We start from the raw sequence: 15,541 nt of genomic DNA on the forward strand, positions 1-15,541 counted from the left end.
CCCCTGCCCCCTCTCCCCGCGGTCCTGCGCTCGGTGCCCCCCTTCCAGGCCGCCCCCTCCGCGGCTCAGAGCGGGAGGGGGTGCCTCCCCCTCCATCCCCTCCTCCGGCCGGCCCTCAGACCGTGGCTCCCGCCTCGGCTCCGGGTCCCACGGCTCCGGGCCTGATCCCCACGGAGACCCCCGCGGCCCGAGTCCAAGGCCCGCCCCCTCGGGGAGGCGGATGTGGGAGGCTCGGGGCGGGGGCGCAGCCGCGATCCCCAGGCTGGGGGCGGCCGAGGGTGGCGGCTGCCCTCGGGTTCTGGGAGCCGCGCGGGGGAGGGTCCGGGCCCCGCGGCCCCAGCGAGGGGCGAGCGGGCGGCCCGTCGGCTAGTTGGGCAATAGGAAACGGTTTATTAGGAGGGAGTGGTGGAGCCGGGCCAGGCAGGAAGACGCTGGAATAAGAAACATTTTTGCTCCAGCCCCTTTCCCAGTCCCGGGAGGCCGCCGCGCCATCCGCGCCGAGCGAGCCCCTCCCGGGCCCCAGCACCGTCCCGGGCCCCGCACGGCCCGCGCCCGCCGTCCAGCGCTCGCCCGGCTACCGCGGCCGCCGCCGGGGAGGGGAGGCGCCCGGCCCGCTGCCCGCAGGGCGGGCCCAGAGGTGAGTGCAGGTCCGTGGGCCGCCTGACCCCCAACCCCTCCACCCCGCACGGGCCCTTCTTGGGCAGATCCCAGAGAGCACCTCAGAGGGGTCGCGGTAGGGTCAGTCCCGGCTCCTCACTAGGGCAAGCTGCCCCTCGCCTTCCCCGCACATCTGCCGGTGACCCCATCTGAGACTGGAGCAGACTGGGCCGAACCCGGGCTGGGAATCAGAAAACTTTTGGCTCCTGGGGCCAGTCACTTAACTTCTCTGCTCCCCTAGCCTCGTCTGTAAAATGGGCAGAAGGGATTCCTGCTCTTCTTCCCAGACGAAGGGTCTCTTGTCCCTCCAGGCAGCTGCCTTCACCTGGGAGTGAGCGTCCACTTCCAACCCTGTTGAGCCCCGCCCCCCCCCCATGAAGCCCACCTTTCCCAGACCAGCCTTTTGCAGTTCTTGCTTAAGGAATCTGTCACTGTCATTCCATCCTACGAACCTCACCTCCAACCCTGTACGGTCAGATAATCCCCATGCCATGGCCTTCCCTGGGGATCCAGGCCAGAGGCTTTCCCAGTCTCCCTGCAGGCTGGGACCCCACTGGAGCCCTGGAGGTCAGTGCTGTTAAGGGCATCTCTGGGCTGGCTACCCACCCCGCTTTTCTTCTTGAAGGACAAGGGCATAGCGGACGATAGCGTTCACCCTCTCTATAGGGGCAGCTTCTGGCTGAGTCAGGGTCTGTCCTCTCTGATCCCTCTCTGCCCCATTTGCCCTAATGCCTGTCCTCCCATTTCTTTGGGTGGTAAAAATAGATACCATTTATTGAGTACCTACTATGTAGTCTTAGATGTACACTTAGCTACATTTTTCTCATGTAATCCTGGCCACAATTTAGCAGGACAGGTCTTGGAAGGGAGAGAGGTTCAGACCTAAGTCACTTGTCCAAAGCCCCATGGATGGTGTAAATGGTGCTGTTGGGTTTTGGGGTGCATTTATTAGGCACTTACTGTGTGCCACTTAGTACTCTGCTAAATAATTTTACTACAGTGTACCCCTGAAATGAGCACTCTTGTTATTCTCATTTTTTGTAGGAAAACCTAAGCCTCAGAAAGTTTAAGTAACTTGCCCCACATCTCATAGCTCTAAGTGGCAGAGGCAGGCTTTGAACCCAGAGGCAGGATTTGAACCCAGGCAGAGGCAGGATTTGAACCCTGACCCCTGTTTGTCCGGTGCTGCCTGCGCCTTCTAGAAGTCTGGCCCTAAGACCAAGGCTTGATGCTTCATTCCATGGCCGTGAAGGGCTAGGGGAGGTGATGCCTATGAAAGTGTTGTGTGTATGGGACGGGGCAGCTCAATCCAGCCCTCCGCCGTTTGGCTAAGACTTGTTGACACACCGAGCGAGGCTCTTCCAGCCCTGTGACGGTGCCTCGGGTGTGCTGAGGAGAAACAGAATGACAGACACCTTCTGAGCGCACCACGAATCTGGTTCTTCGGCTGAAGACTAAGCCCACAGCAAGCAGATGATTTCTGTCTTCACATCTAAACAAACCCGCATCGGGCACCCAGCGATGACAACAGCTCTGTGCAATCTGTTACTGTCCACAAAACCCACTTGCTCTTTCTCCTCCTTTGAGGGACTCACTGAACACCCAAGAAATGGAGGCAGAAAATGTCCAAGTAAGGATTTATTACCCTTTATTACCAGCATACCAATACTACCAGCAATTTAAGTCAATCAGGACACACGTGGTGATTGTAGGCAAGAAACTTAACATCCCTGAGCCTCAGTTTCCCCACTGGATGGTTGCCAGGATTAAATGAGATTAACCGTCAAAACTGAGTCCTTAGCACATAAGTAGTATTCAGAGACGGTTAATTCCTATGAAGGCTTTCATGGTGGTAAGATAATGTTTTGAAATTAGTTTGGCACTTAGGATTTCTGGCCAACATCAGTGATGCTTCCGTCAGCAGGAGATCTTCCAGCTTCTAAGTGGAGGGATGCCACCCATCCCCGGGGGTCTATTTGTGCTAGAGTCCAGTATCCGGGCGAATCATTCAGGGTTGCCCGGAGTTCAGACTGGTCAGGATTCAGCACCCTCCTGTACTTCACTCCATGCTGGTCCCGGTTAATAGCTGGAGAGTCACCATTTTACTCCACCATATTCCCGAGATTAGACCAGAGCTGGATTCTGCAAAAGCTGCCAGGCCCTCCCTGCACCATGGCTGAGCCTGGGATGCTGGAGAACACAGCCCTCAGCCCGCCCTCCCTCAGCAGTGTCTCCAAGTCCCTGGCTTCTCCAGTTGGGGGGCGGTGGGGAGGTGCCCTCGTGGGAGTGAGAGTCTCTGCCCTCTGTACCCTGCTCCCCGTCCCCCAGCAGGGCCCCACACAGTGAAATGAAAGCATGTGGACCAGATTTAGCACCGTGTAGGACACATTTCTCAAGGGGTGGTACCCATGCCAACTGATGAGAGTTACCTGGACAACTTTTGCTGGTCCCAGATGGACTGAAGTCAGAATTTGGAAGTAGGGGGTGAGACCAAAGAATGTGCATTTCTGACGAAGCGCTTCCAGCGATTCGGATGCATAATAAAGTAGGTAAGAGGGTAGGTACACTGAGGCACAGAGAAGGGGGTGCATGGGTAGAGGATCCGAAAAGGATGCCCCATCTCATCCTTACTGTTATCCACCCTTTCCTTCCTGCCCCATACTTTCTCCTTAGCGGCTTTCTGGGCAAGCAAAAGCTTCCATGGATGGCTTCCCGCCCCTACTCCAGTGGGCAAATTCAGCTTGTCTGGGCCTCCTTCCGCAGCTACCAGTCCCGCTGCTGAGTGCTTGCCAGAGCCCTCACTGCCTGCCGGGAAGGGCAAGAGGCAGGAGGTCAGGCAAGAGGCTGGGGACACAGCTGCAGCAGCCCAAGGCTCTGTTTCCTCCCCCAGCCCTGGGCCTCTGGGGCAGAGGAAGCCCAGGCAGGAAGACCAGAGCTGCCACCAGCCAGAGAGGCCCATGAGCCCCCCTATCCCCAACCATCCTGCCCTCAGAGCCTCAGCCCCATGGAGCTTCATTTGGTACCCCATTCTTAGACTATGGGCCTGCCGAAGCCCATGTGGCCAGCCAGCCGGCCCTCCCAGCCTCACTGTGTTATGCCAAAGACACTCCCTCTCCCTCGTGTTAGCTGCTCCTGCCTGGGGATCCAGTCCCCAGGCACACACCTGCACACTCGCCACCGTTCAGAAAGTCCTTCTTGCTGTCTGACCTCAGTCCTTGCTGCAGCATCCGCCCTTATCTTCTTGTTCTCGACCCTTGAGAAATGAAGGGGGTGGCTTCTGGAGCACTAGATGGTTTGCGACCTGGGTGAGGGACTATCAGAGATCAGAATTACTTCCCTAACACTCTTTACCACACTTCTGGAAAAGTTCAACCTTAACCAGCCACGGAAGGTCAAACATTCAGTGCCTAAGTATGTTTCACTTCCCCTCCCACACTCACTGACCCTGCCCCCGCCCCTTCCCAGGACAGCAAGGAGAGAGAAGGAAGGGGGCCAGGGAATGGCTCAGAGAGGGCATCTTATACTCGGCTGAGGTGTAGAGAGGTTTCTTCACACCTGGCATGAGCAAGCGCTGTTCAAGATCTGTATGGTTGCTACAACCCTGAGGGCTCAGACCCAGGCTGCCACATGGTTTGGGAGACAGAATGGAGAAAGCAGTGACTTGGGAGTCTGGACAAGTGGGGCGGACTCCTGGTACTGCCACTGACCTTGGACAAGTCTGACCTTGGGCGAGTCTCCTCTGTCTGAAGCTTAATCTCCATCTTCTCTAAAATAAGGAGCTGGGCTTTGTGGTTCCCAGGGTGTCCCCCTAGAATTCTGCCGTGGGGCTGTCCCAGCTCCAGGTGGCTCTTCCAGTCCCCGTAGCCACCCCAGCCTGCCCTGAGAATATCCCCTGAGCTCTCTGCTGTGCGTGACTCCTGCCTGTTCTATCCAGACCCCAATCTAAACAATCTTGATTCCTGTTCCCAGCTTGGCGGGACCCTGAATGGCAGGAAGTGAAGACAGGAGCCTGTTTATGTTTGAGGCAGCCAGTGCTAGGGGGGTGGGGGCACTGGGAAAGGGGTGGACGGGGGTGGGGGGGTGGGCAGGAGGCAGAGGAGGGGGGGGACTGCTGAAAGGATGCTCCTTCCACCCTGGCCTCATGCCCTCTGTGCCCTCCAGTCTGAGCTCAGAAGCAGGGGTAAATAGCTGGGAGTCCCCCAAACTCTCCGTCACTTAAACATGGCTCCCCCACCCTTTACCCCTAAGAGGATGGTTTCCATGGGGAAGTGAACCAGGACTTCCCCTGCAGGCCCCGCCCCAAAGCCAGACACAGGGAGTAGGGAGGAGGCCTCCCTGCCCCCCCAAAAATCTCCCAGTGATTTCCTCTGGGTGGGAGGGACCCACAATCAGTGGCTGAAAACGCCGAGGGGATCACATTTCACAGATCTTACTGTACCCCTGTCCTCTGCAGGGACCATGACCTTGGACGCCCCCAGGAGAGGCCTTCTGATGCTCCTGATGGCCTTGGGCCTGACCCACGGTAAGTACTAGGGAAGCAAGTAGGAGACAGGGGCCTGGATGGGGAAAGGGCTGGCTGGGTTCAGCTCTTGCTGGGGCTGAATTTGAGGAGCTGGGGAGGGGGGACTTAGGAGCTTGGCTGGAGGGTGGGAGGCAGGCTCAGTTAGACTAAACCCCCAGCTACCCCAGCCCTCCTTTGCTGTCCTTCTGCTCCAAACCCACAGGCTGGTGCTCTACCGGCCTCCAGGGTGGGAAACTCTACCTGGAGGGTGCAGAGAGTGGGCACGTTGGCAGGGAGGGCCTGGGAGAGCCCTCAGGGTTGGGGCTGGGAGACAGGGCTGGGCCTAGAACCGGGAGGGAAGGTCCTAGGATCAGGGAAGGGACAGTAGCCGAGTTCTCATTGTGTCAGAGGCTAAGGTTCTGGAAGGAAGGATAATCTAAGGATGGGACTAAAGGACCAAGGCTTCAGGGGGTATGTTTGAGAGGTCAGAAGGGAGGTATAACTGGACAGACACGGGTGTGAGGCCCTGCCTGGGGGTCGGGCCCAGCGTGGCTGAGCTTCCAGTGTGTATCCCAGGCGACCCCGTGAAGCCGTCTCGGGGCCCGCTGGTGACCTGCACCTGTGAGAGCCCACACTGCAGGGGGCCTACCTGCCAGGGGGCCTGGTGCACGGTCGTGCTGGTGCGGGAGGAGGGCCGACGGCCCCAGGAGCACCGGGGCTGTGGGAGCCTGCACGAGGAGCTGTGCCGGGGGCGCCCCACCGAGTTCGTCAGCCACTACTGCTGCTACAGCTCCCTGTGCAACCACAACGTGTCCCTGGTGCTGGAGGGTACGTGGGGCCGCCCCGGCCGGCCCGCCCCGTCTTCTCAGACCTGCCTCCCCACCCTGCTCCCACCTCGTGCTCGGGCTGGGGGGGGCGGTTGCCGGGGAGGCAGGACCCTGGGATCTGACTGGCAGAGTGGCTGGGGGCGGGGGTGGAGGGGTGGGGGCGGGTCTGGTCTGGCCAAAGCCGGGCCTCAGTGTCTCCCCTCCACCAGCCACCCAGATTCCTCCGGAGCAGCCAAAGGTAGATGGCCAGCTGCCTCTGATCCTGGGCCCCGTGCTGGCCTTGTTGGCCCTAGTGGTCCTGGGTGCCCTGGGCCTGTGGCATGTCCGGCGGAGGCAGGAGAAGCAGCGGGGCCTGCACAGCGAGCTGGGCGAGTCCAGCCTCATCCTGAAGGCATCCGAGCAGGGGGACAGCATGCTGGGGGTATGGGCCTGGGGGAACCTGGGATGCGGAAGGGGGAGGGGGGAGACAGGAGCCACAGAATCAGAGAGGGTGCCGAGGGACAGGTAGCCAAGAAAGGCACAATCGCAGACACTCTGAGATCTTAGTGGGTGTGTGTGTTGGGGGGGGTGAGTGAGGAGCATGTGGGGACACAGCAGCAGGGCCCAGCTTAAGGAGAAAGAAATGGGCTGGGCCAGGTGGGGGCAGCCTCTCAGTGGCCTGTCCGTACCCCCCAGGATCTCCTGGACAGTGACTGCACCACCGGCAGCGGCTCAGGACTCCCCTTCCTGGTGCAAAGGACAGTGGCACGACAAGTGGCCCTTGTGGAGTGTGTAGGTGAGCCATGGGTGAGCCCAGGGGATGGGACCTAGGGCTCCTGTGAGCTTGCAGGAGTGAGCGAGCTCTTGGCCTCTCAGTCATGGGCAGGGCCAGGCCCCGAAGGGGAATTCTGCTGGGTAGGGGGTGGCTTGGAGATGGGCTAGATCAGGGCTAGATCCTTCTGTAGCTGCTGGGGGTAACAAGGCAAATGGGGCTGGGCCTGGGGCTGGATTAAGCGAAACATAAACATCAGTGGTTCTGCAGTTGGGGGTCAGTGTAGCACCAAGATGGGGGTTTCTTCTGGGGATCCCCATGCCCGGGGGCTGTGCGGGCCCATATGTGACCTCTCCCATCCCTCCCCCCCATCGGGTCAGGCAAGGGCCGCTATGGCGAGGTGTGGCGTGGCCTGTGGCATGGTGAGAGCGTGGCCGTCAAGATCTTCTCTTCGAGGGATGAACAGTCCTGGTTCCGGGAGACTGAGATCTACAATACAGTGCTGCTCAGACACGACAACATTCTAGGCGAGTGGGGAATATGCTAAGCCAGGCCAGGGGCTCAGCCCCCTGCATTCAGGGACACCGACCTAGTCCTGAAGGACTCCCGTCGCCCCTCAGCCCTGACCTCTGACTGCAGCTTCCTCTCGGACCTAAGCCAGACCGGCCTCCAGCCCAGCCCCAGCTTTGCCCTGACCGTCTGTCCTCTGTCCCCAGCCCCAGACCTGACCCTGACCCCGATCAGTCCAGCCTCCCTTCTCCCTCGCCCCTTGGCTGAGCCCCCTGACCCTCTGCCCACAGGCTTTATTGCCTCCGACATGACTTCGCGCAACTCGAGCACGCAGCTGTGGCTCATCACGCACTACCACGAGCACGGCTCGCTCTATGACTTCCTGCAGAGGCAGACACTGGAGCCCCAGCTGGCCCTCAGGCTGGCTGTGTCGGCCGCCTGCGGCCTGGCTCACCTGCACGTGGAGATCTTCGGCACGCAGGGCAAGCCGGCCATTGCCCACCGAGACCTCAAAAGCCGCAACGTGCTGGTCAAGAGCAACCTGCAGTGCTGCATCGCCGACCTGGGTGAGCCTTTGCAGGGCGCGGGGTTCGAGCCCCCTCCCTCCCCACTAGGTTCTGCCTTTGCCTGTTGGTGCGTGAGTGTGTGTGGCGACAAGGACACTACCGATTGGTGCTTTAAAACCTCCTGGCGCATGTGTTATGTCATTTCACCTCTGCGAGGGCCCTACAGGTTGCCTTGCAGCTCCTTCCAGCGTACCGCCCTGGCTCCAGGAGTTGGGAGAAAGGGGCAGGGCACAAGGAACCTGGGTTCTTACCCTGGCTTCACTTGACTGCACTGCTCTCCTCACCAGGCCTTGGGGGTTCTGCTCTGTGAAATGGGCACAATAATGCCTGCCTTGCTGACTCACGTCTCTCTGGGCGCTTGGGCACCTCGCAGGAGGGCTACACAAGCGTAACCGGGACAGGTGGGCTCCAGGTGGCCGCGGTCTCCCAGCCTGCCTCCAGGCAGGTCTCCGTCTGCCTGGGGCTCCATGTCCCACCATCTCTCTTCCACGCCCACCTTGCCTCCTGCACCCCAGCCTCCGGGGCCACCCTGCCTGTGGGCTCGGGTGAGCGGCAGGAGTGACAGGCCTGGTACCCACAGGCCTGGCTGTGATGCACTCCCAGGGTAGTGATTACCTGGACATCGGCAACAACCCGCGAGTGGGCACCAAGCGGTACATGGCCCCCGAGGTGCTGGAAGAGCAGATCCGCACTGACTGCTTCGAGTCCTACAAGTGGACAGACATCTGGGCCTTTGGCCTGGTGCTGTGGGAGATTGCCCGTCGGACCATTGTCAACGGTGAGGGCCAGCCCTGAACAGGATGGGGAAAGAGGCCTGCGGCAGATGGCTAGACAGGCGGACAGGCAAGAGACAGGGGCTTCCTGCATGGATGGTGCCAATGGCCTGAGGGTTCAACTGAGTGACCTTTTAAGGTGTGACTCTGTGGCGCTGTGAGTCTGGCTGTGAAATCTTGGATAAGTAGTAATACCAGAAATATCAGTAGCAGCTAACTTGTGAGCTTACACGTGAGCTTAAACATGCTATAGCCATGTATTATCTTAGTTCATCATCCCGTGTTGGCAGGAGGTGGTTGTCACTTCGTGGTTAAGAGCATGGGTTGGGAATCAGACTGCCTAGGTTCCCTTCCTGATTTTGCCACTGACCACAGGCAGGTTACTTAACCTCTCTGGGTCTCAGTTTCATTTGAAAATGAGAATGAAGATAGTTCTAGTTGCTGAGATAATCCTAGGACAGTACCTGGAGCTATTCTGGGGCTCAGTGAATATTCGTGGCAATTTATTGTAATAACGAATGCCTGACACAGTATCATCCCCATTTCAGGGGTGAGGGTGAGGGTACTGAGGTACAGAATTAGAGCTGGCTAGAGGCAGCACCAGGGTCTGAAACCAGGCAATCTGACTCCGGGGCCGTGGTTTCTTTGCTACAAAAATGCAGGCTGTAATAGCATCTGCACTGCCTGCTTATCGCTGCCTCATTATAACCGGGGGTGCCTCTGGAGGGGCTGGGAGCAGGTGGAGGGCCCTCATTCCCACTGGCTGGTACAGGGGCAGCCCTGTGGCCGGTGCCCTCCCAGCCCTGGCGTGGATGGATATTGGGTGGTGGTCTGGACCAGGTGGGGAGGCTTGTCAGTCTCTGTGGAAGCTGTCTATGGGGAAGGATTGCTGGCGGTCCTGACAGGTTGGGGACAACCTGAGGTTATGACTGGAGCTCTGTTCCTTGGGGACAGGGACATTCTCATTTCCTGAGCACCTGCTAGGAGCCAGCCCCATGCCAGGCTTCATTTACCCTCAGCATCGACAGGTGGAGGCCAGGGTGTAACCCATCCCTCTGGGAGACTCTCGAGGGGCTCAGATTCCTGCCCCTTCAGGTGTGAACTCCCTGAGGAGGCTCAAAAGACCCCGGGGTCAGGGTTGGGGCAGGGGGCACCTGAAGGGAGCCGAGGCCCCTTAGAGGAGGCTGCCGGCAGGAAGAGAAGGCTGGACCGGCCAAGGCTGAAGGGGGAGGCGGACTGCAGGCTCCTGGGGCGGAGGGAAGCTCTGTCAGCCCCACACAGATTTGTGGCGCATTATAAACACTGTAATCTGGTGTCAGCCCCGGCACTGATTAAAGGCCCATTAGACACGCTCAGGCCTCTATGCAGCACTGATTAGGGCTCAAGCGGCACAGGGGCCGGCCTGGAAGCCCGCCATGGGGAGAACAGCTGGTGTAGGCCCTACTGAGGTTGTGGCTGTGTGGCCACAGCCCCCTCCCTGCCTCAGGCTGGGAAGCAGGGCCGGGGGGTGGTCTGGGGCGCCTTGTCTGGGTCTGGCCTCTTCTGCCTGAGCTGTCCGCAGCTCCGCACACAGCATCTTCAGAAGGCTCCTGCTAAGGGACAACGAGGAGAAGCAGTGTGGATGGCCGGGGCAGGGGGTGGGGGGGCAGCGGGGCCTGTGCCATCGCTGACGGTGGGTGGCTGTTACGTGGACCTGGGTAAAAATCCCTTTCTCCTTGTGCCACATCGTCCCCCAGCAGTAGGCCAGCTCTCCTCCTGTGAGCAGAGCTCGGAGGTCAAGCGCGTGGGCTTCGGTTAGACCAGCTGGGCTTAAATCTTAGCTCAGTCACTCACTTACCTGTGTGATTTTAGCCAAGTTTCTTCACCCCTCTGGCCTTAGTTCCATTGTTCATAAAGTGGAGCTAATAGTATGACTTATTTCATGGGGTTGTAGTGAGGATTTGATGCAATGCTTGTTAGGACAGCGCCTGGCACAGCGTAAACGTCTTTATCGGGCACCAAGTTTCTTCACCCCTCTGGCCTTAGTTCCATTGTTCATAAAGTGGAGCTAATAGTATGACTTATTTCATGGGGTTGTAGTGAGGATTTGATGCAATGCTTGTTAGGACAGCGCCTGGCACAGCGTAAACGTCTTTATCGGGCATCTGGGAGCAGTGCTCGAGCCCCGGATGGGAGGCAGCCACGGAGAGACTGGACCAAGGTCTGGCCCAGGAATCCGATGAGATGAGTTTAAGCCTGGACTCTGCCCTTACTAGCGGTGTAACCTTAGGCTCAACTTCTCTGAGCATCAGTTTCTTCATCTGTAAACTAGAGGTAACAATAATACCCATCGGGTTGTCGCAAAGATGAAGAAAGTAGAGCATGAAAGTGTTTATAGCATAATGCCTGGCACATGGTGAGTGTCAAGATCAACAGCCGTAATTCTTATTATTTGTCAACATATTGATTATGTTATAGTGACCCTCTCAGGAGTAGCAGGGGTCAGAGAGCAGTTTTCTGGGCCCTGGGACAGAAGGTGGGCAAGGCTTTCCTCGGGATGGTATGGAGCCTTCTTGGGGTGCCGAGTGACTGTCCCATTCCCCCTCCATCCTCAGGCATCGTGGAGGACTACAAGCCACCCTTCTATGATGTGGTGCCCAATGATCCCAGCTTCGAGGACATGAAGAAGGTGGTGTGTGTTGATCAGCAGACCCCCACCATCCCCAACCGGCTGGCTGCAGACCCGGTGAGGCCTCTGCAGGGGCTGGGGGTGGCACGGGGTAATGGCTCACAGCTGGGAGTTCTGGCCCGAGGAGCACGTGCCCGAGGTCTCTGCCTCACCTGGAGAGATTCCGGAGGCTAGATTCCAGGGTCCCTCCCTGGGTACTCCCTCCCACATCCCTGGCCTGTGGACCCCTGAGATTTGGGTTATGCTGGGGTTTTCAGAACCTTCCATTTGGCCTGAAAAGTCTGAGTCTCTCTGCTGCATTTCTTGCTATGAACTTTTGTTGTTGCTGTTTGTTTCTGTTTTTTCTCAAAACACTCCACATGCATACGTAAGACATACAGGCATGCACATGCTTCTACATAAACAGAGCCTCACGGGTACATATGCGGCGTGCATATACATGCCAGACTACCGGTCCTGGGAGGACAAGAGCACGTCTCCTTCGCTGCCTCATATCCCTGTGATCTATCGCTGTGCTGGCTCACAATAAGTGCTCAACCGATGTTTCCGGAAGGAGTGACTGTACATGGATATACACATACGTACACAGACAGATGTATGTTTCTGCACAACATGCCTGTCCGTAAAAAGCCACATGTGTGCGCTGCTCTGTGGACTCACACGTACATCCCCTGTCAGGGGGCAGCTTTGTTCTGGGGCCACTGAGCATCCTGGGCTGGGTTCCACCTGGACACTCCTCCAGTGGTCGCCGGGCCCGGCCAGGGCTGGCGGAGGTGCTGGGAGACACTGCCCTCCGCACTGGGGTCCGGCTGCAGAGGGGCCCCCCCGAGGCTCACACATCTCCCCTTCCCCGGGTATAAGATATTCCACAGACACTCCTCACCAAAGGGCGCCTGAGTGCCCCTGAAGAGCTGAGCTACAACTGTCTTTCTGTCCTGCCTGCTGCCTTCCACCCCCTTCTCACTCCACTGTCTTCCTCTCTGTGTCTCTCTCCTCTCCTCCTTGCCTCCATTGCCTCTCAAACCACACTGGCTTTCCTCTCCCCCTCCTCAGCACTCTCACCTCCCTCTTCTGTCTCCGCATTCCGCGGTGTCCTCCTTGCCGCCCCCCTTTCCAGCTTTCCTGACCCATGTCTCTGCTTCCTCCCCTCTGCCTCTCCCCACCCCCTGGCAGGTGCTCTCAGGCCTGGCTCAGATGATGCGGGAGTGCTGGTACCCCAACCCCTCTGCCCGCCTCACTGCGCTGCGGATCAAGAAGACACTGCAGAAGCTCAGCAACGGTCTTGAGAAGCCCAAAGTGATTCACTAGCCACAGGCCTGAAGCCTGACTCTCCTCTGCCTACAGTGCGTGTGGGGTGGGCGGCAGAGGGTGGCCTATCTGGGTAGAGAGATGTAGTGTGAGTCTGTGTGCTGGGGAGGAGGGTGCCCCTCTGCGGGTCCGGCTGTGCCTGCCTGCCGGCTCATCCAGCCAAAAATACAGCTGGGCTGAAACCCGATCCGATCCCCCCCCCCCCCCCCCCCGCCCCCACCGTCTGGCCTGCTCAAAGCAGCAGGCTCCCTGACGCCTGGCTCCCTCCCCACCCTCATGCCCTGGGCACAGCCCCTACCACCCCCAGGACAGGATGCAAAAGAGGCCCCAGAGCCAGGGTGACCAGGCCAGGGAATCCCAGTCGCGGGCCCAGAGCCCAGGCCTGCACTTTTCCCCCTGCCCTCGGTCAACCCCACTGCCCCACCAGAGCTGCCAGGGTGACACAGGGCTCTGTCTAGCCTTCAGTACACATCCTGCCTCTGGCATCAGCCTCACACCCAGGGTCCATCATTTCCTCTCTGTGGGTTTGCCTGGGGCCTCTGTCTCCTGGACAAGACCCCACCAGCTGAGCACCAGCTGCCTGGGAGAGCTGGAGCCTGATCCTGGGCCCCTTCCCCACCCCCAGCCTAGCTCACTTCTTAGGGCATTAAACCCAGGGAATCCTGCTGCAGGTGTGTCAGGGTCAGAGGACGGTGGAGAGGTAATAGGTCAGATGGGGGAGGCCCAGGACCTTCAGAACAACTGGGAGACGCTAAAGCCAAGCACAGCTCGGGAAAGGCTCAGCTGGGAGTCAGGAGACCCAGGTTCTGGTCCTGGGCAATTGCTCCATGGGACAAGGATGAGGCCTTCACTGTCCAAGACCTTTGTTTCCTCATCTACATATTGAAAGATTCAGGCCTGATGTCCTTTGAGGTTTTTTTCAGCTCTAATTTTCTTTGAAATTTCAGCCTGTGTCAGAGGTCAGTTCATCAGTCCCTTCTGTTCCTTTTGCCCCAGCCCCTGGCAATTTGCCTCAAGGTAGGGCCTTGAAAATAACTTAATCTGAGGCCAGGAGTGCTTGAAAGACCTCCTAGACAAATTCTACAAGCTCCAATTCCTGCCTTAAACCAGTAGCCATCTTTGGGTTCAGACAGCCCTGGGCCTTGTGGCAGGCAAACCAGCCACTCACTCCACTCTGTGGCTTAGCCTTCTCTGCCCAGGACTGAGAAGGGCTGAGGGCCGGCTTCCTGCAGGGCCTCCAAGGCTCAGAAGACATTTGGCTCCAGCCAGCAAGCCTCCAGCGCCCAGGTTCCTGCTCTCCACTGGCCCCTGGCCCACAGCCTTGGCCAGGCCCCAGACAGTGTGCGTCTAGGAAGAACCTGGTGGCTGTGGAGAAACACATGGGAAGTTCAGCATTTGGCAATGTCAAGGGTGTATGTCCATGCAATGAAGAGGTTACCCCAAACCCTGGGCGGGTGGATGGGCTCCCACTGATGGGAGGTAGAACCTGAGTGATGGGGGATGGGGGGCTCAGGCTAGGGACAAGGACAGTCCCACACTTAGACGACCTGGCATCTCAGCCCTCAGGGCTGGGTGGAGAAGGACCCTCAGTTCTCCACAGGAGGTGACAAAAACACAGCCTCCTCCACTCCTGCTTTGGATGACCCAGCACAACCTCCCCAGGAGGCTTGCGTGCTGCTTCCGCCAGCCACCGTGGCACTTTCCCAGGCCGGTCTCCCCATGTTGTGCAAGGCCCGCAGCACAACCAGGAAGTGAAACTGGGTGAAAACAGAAAGTGAGAGGGACCTGATGGGTCCTCCGATGAGCTCGGGACACTTTCATGTCTTCTGGTCGCTGGAACCCACCCAGCCCAGGAGCCAGTCCCCCCCTCCCCATGCCAGATCTCTGCTGGATGGGGTGCACAAAGCGTCTTCTCCTGAGACTCCACAGCCAGAAACGGAAGGCCACAGCTCCCCCGGAGGCTGGAAAATCCCAGAGCAGGAGAAGGTCTGAGGCAGGAGGCGGAGTGACAGGGCCGGCCTGGTGCTGGGAGAGAGTAGCCAGTGGCTAGGGAGGGAAGGAGGCCCTGGGGAGAACAGTGTGCCTGGTGCTTCTGTCTGAGTGCAGGAAGGTGTGCCAGGGCCCAAATTACAGTCTCTTACTTGGAGACACTGTGGGAGCACTTAGCTTGTGCTTAGCACATAGTAGGTCCTCAATAAACCATGCTTGAATCTCGAGCTCCTGCTGAGTCTTGCCAGGCTGGTGCCTCTGCAGTGGCTTGCGCAGAGGAAACCTGACGGGGCAGGGAAGGAGTGGGTCCCGGGGTATCATGCCCGGTCTTTACCCTGCGGGGACAAGTCACAGCTGGCGCAGACCCCTGCGCCCGACGTCCACCGCCCGGCGGCAGCCCAAATCTCAGTTCTGTCCCTGGGCTGGGAGCAGCCGGCTCGTGGCGCCAGCCACACCGCCCTCTGCTGGCCAGCGGCTGCCTAGCGGCCGCCTCCCGCCCCGCCCCTGCGCCGGGACTGGCAGGCCCTTCCTGGGGCGGGACCGACTCCCGCGCGCCTGGCGCCAGCCTGCGTGCGCTCCGCTGGGCCTCGGTTTGCAGGGACCGTCCCCCGAAAACCACACCTAGGAAGGAGCTTTCTGCGTCTTTACGCGGAGGGCAGCGTGCACCCATCCGCCTCAATTTGTTCTCGATTCCCTCCCCGGATGGGGCCCCCACCTTGCCTGGCCTCCGCGCTCATCCCTAGAATGGGAAGGAGTTCATCATCCTCGGGGACCCATCTTGGCATCCTGGGCTTAGAAAGCACCTCCCCAACCCCCAACCCCGGGAAACTGGGGGCAAGGAAGTGTCACGGGGGAGAAAGGTACTGAAAGAAGCAAAGAGGGTCTTCTCCATCTGACTTCCCAGCCTCGAAAATTTGTGCCTTTGTATTAGAGGCCGTTTGAGGGAACCGTAGAAAGGGTACCCTAATTCTTTCTACCACACAGGACCGAC

At 59.1% G+C, this 15,541-nt stretch overlaps 1 protein-coding gene across 4 annotated transcripts; it reads left to right on the top strand.

The window, feature by feature from the left end:
- The first annotated feature begins 266 nt into the window (after window positions 1-266).
- Window positions 267-12,755, top strand: ACVRL1 (activin A receptor like type 1). Of its 4 annotated transcripts, XM_088026074.1 has the most exons (11): window positions 267-637; window positions 2,989-3,206; window positions 5,111-5,179; window positions 5,735-5,986; window positions 6,195-6,406; window positions 6,661-6,760; window positions 7,117-7,263; window positions 7,537-7,812; window positions 8,393-8,590; window positions 11,180-11,310; window positions 12,427-12,755. In XM_088026074.1, exons 2-11 carry the CDS (start codon window positions 3,155-3,157, stop codon window positions 12,559-12,561), a joined length of 1,572 nt encoding a protein of 523 aa, XP_087882200.1. In that variant the 5' UTR covers window positions 267-637; window positions 2,989-3,154; the 3' UTR covers window positions 12,562-12,755. The 4 variants fall into 4 exon arrangements, with proteins under 4 accessions (XP_087882200.1, XP_087882203.1, XP_087882202.1 ...); XM_088026077.1 differs by lacking the exon at window positions 2,989-3,206 and having other exon boundaries at window positions 268-647; XM_088026076.1 differs by lacking the exon at window positions 2,989-3,206 and having other exon boundaries at window positions 268-637.
- Window positions 12,756-15,541: the final 2,786 nt, after the last annotated feature.

Source organism: Eumetopias jubatus, unplaced genomic scaffold (genome assembly GCF_037043125.1).
Source record: "Eumetopias jubatus isolate StellerSeaLion01/CBP00866 unplaced genomic scaffold, mEumJub1_p1.0 scaffold_8, whole genome shotgun sequence".
NCBI classification, from domain to species: domain Eukaryota; kingdom Metazoa; phylum Chordata; class Mammalia; order Carnivora; family Otariidae; genus Eumetopias; species Eumetopias jubatus.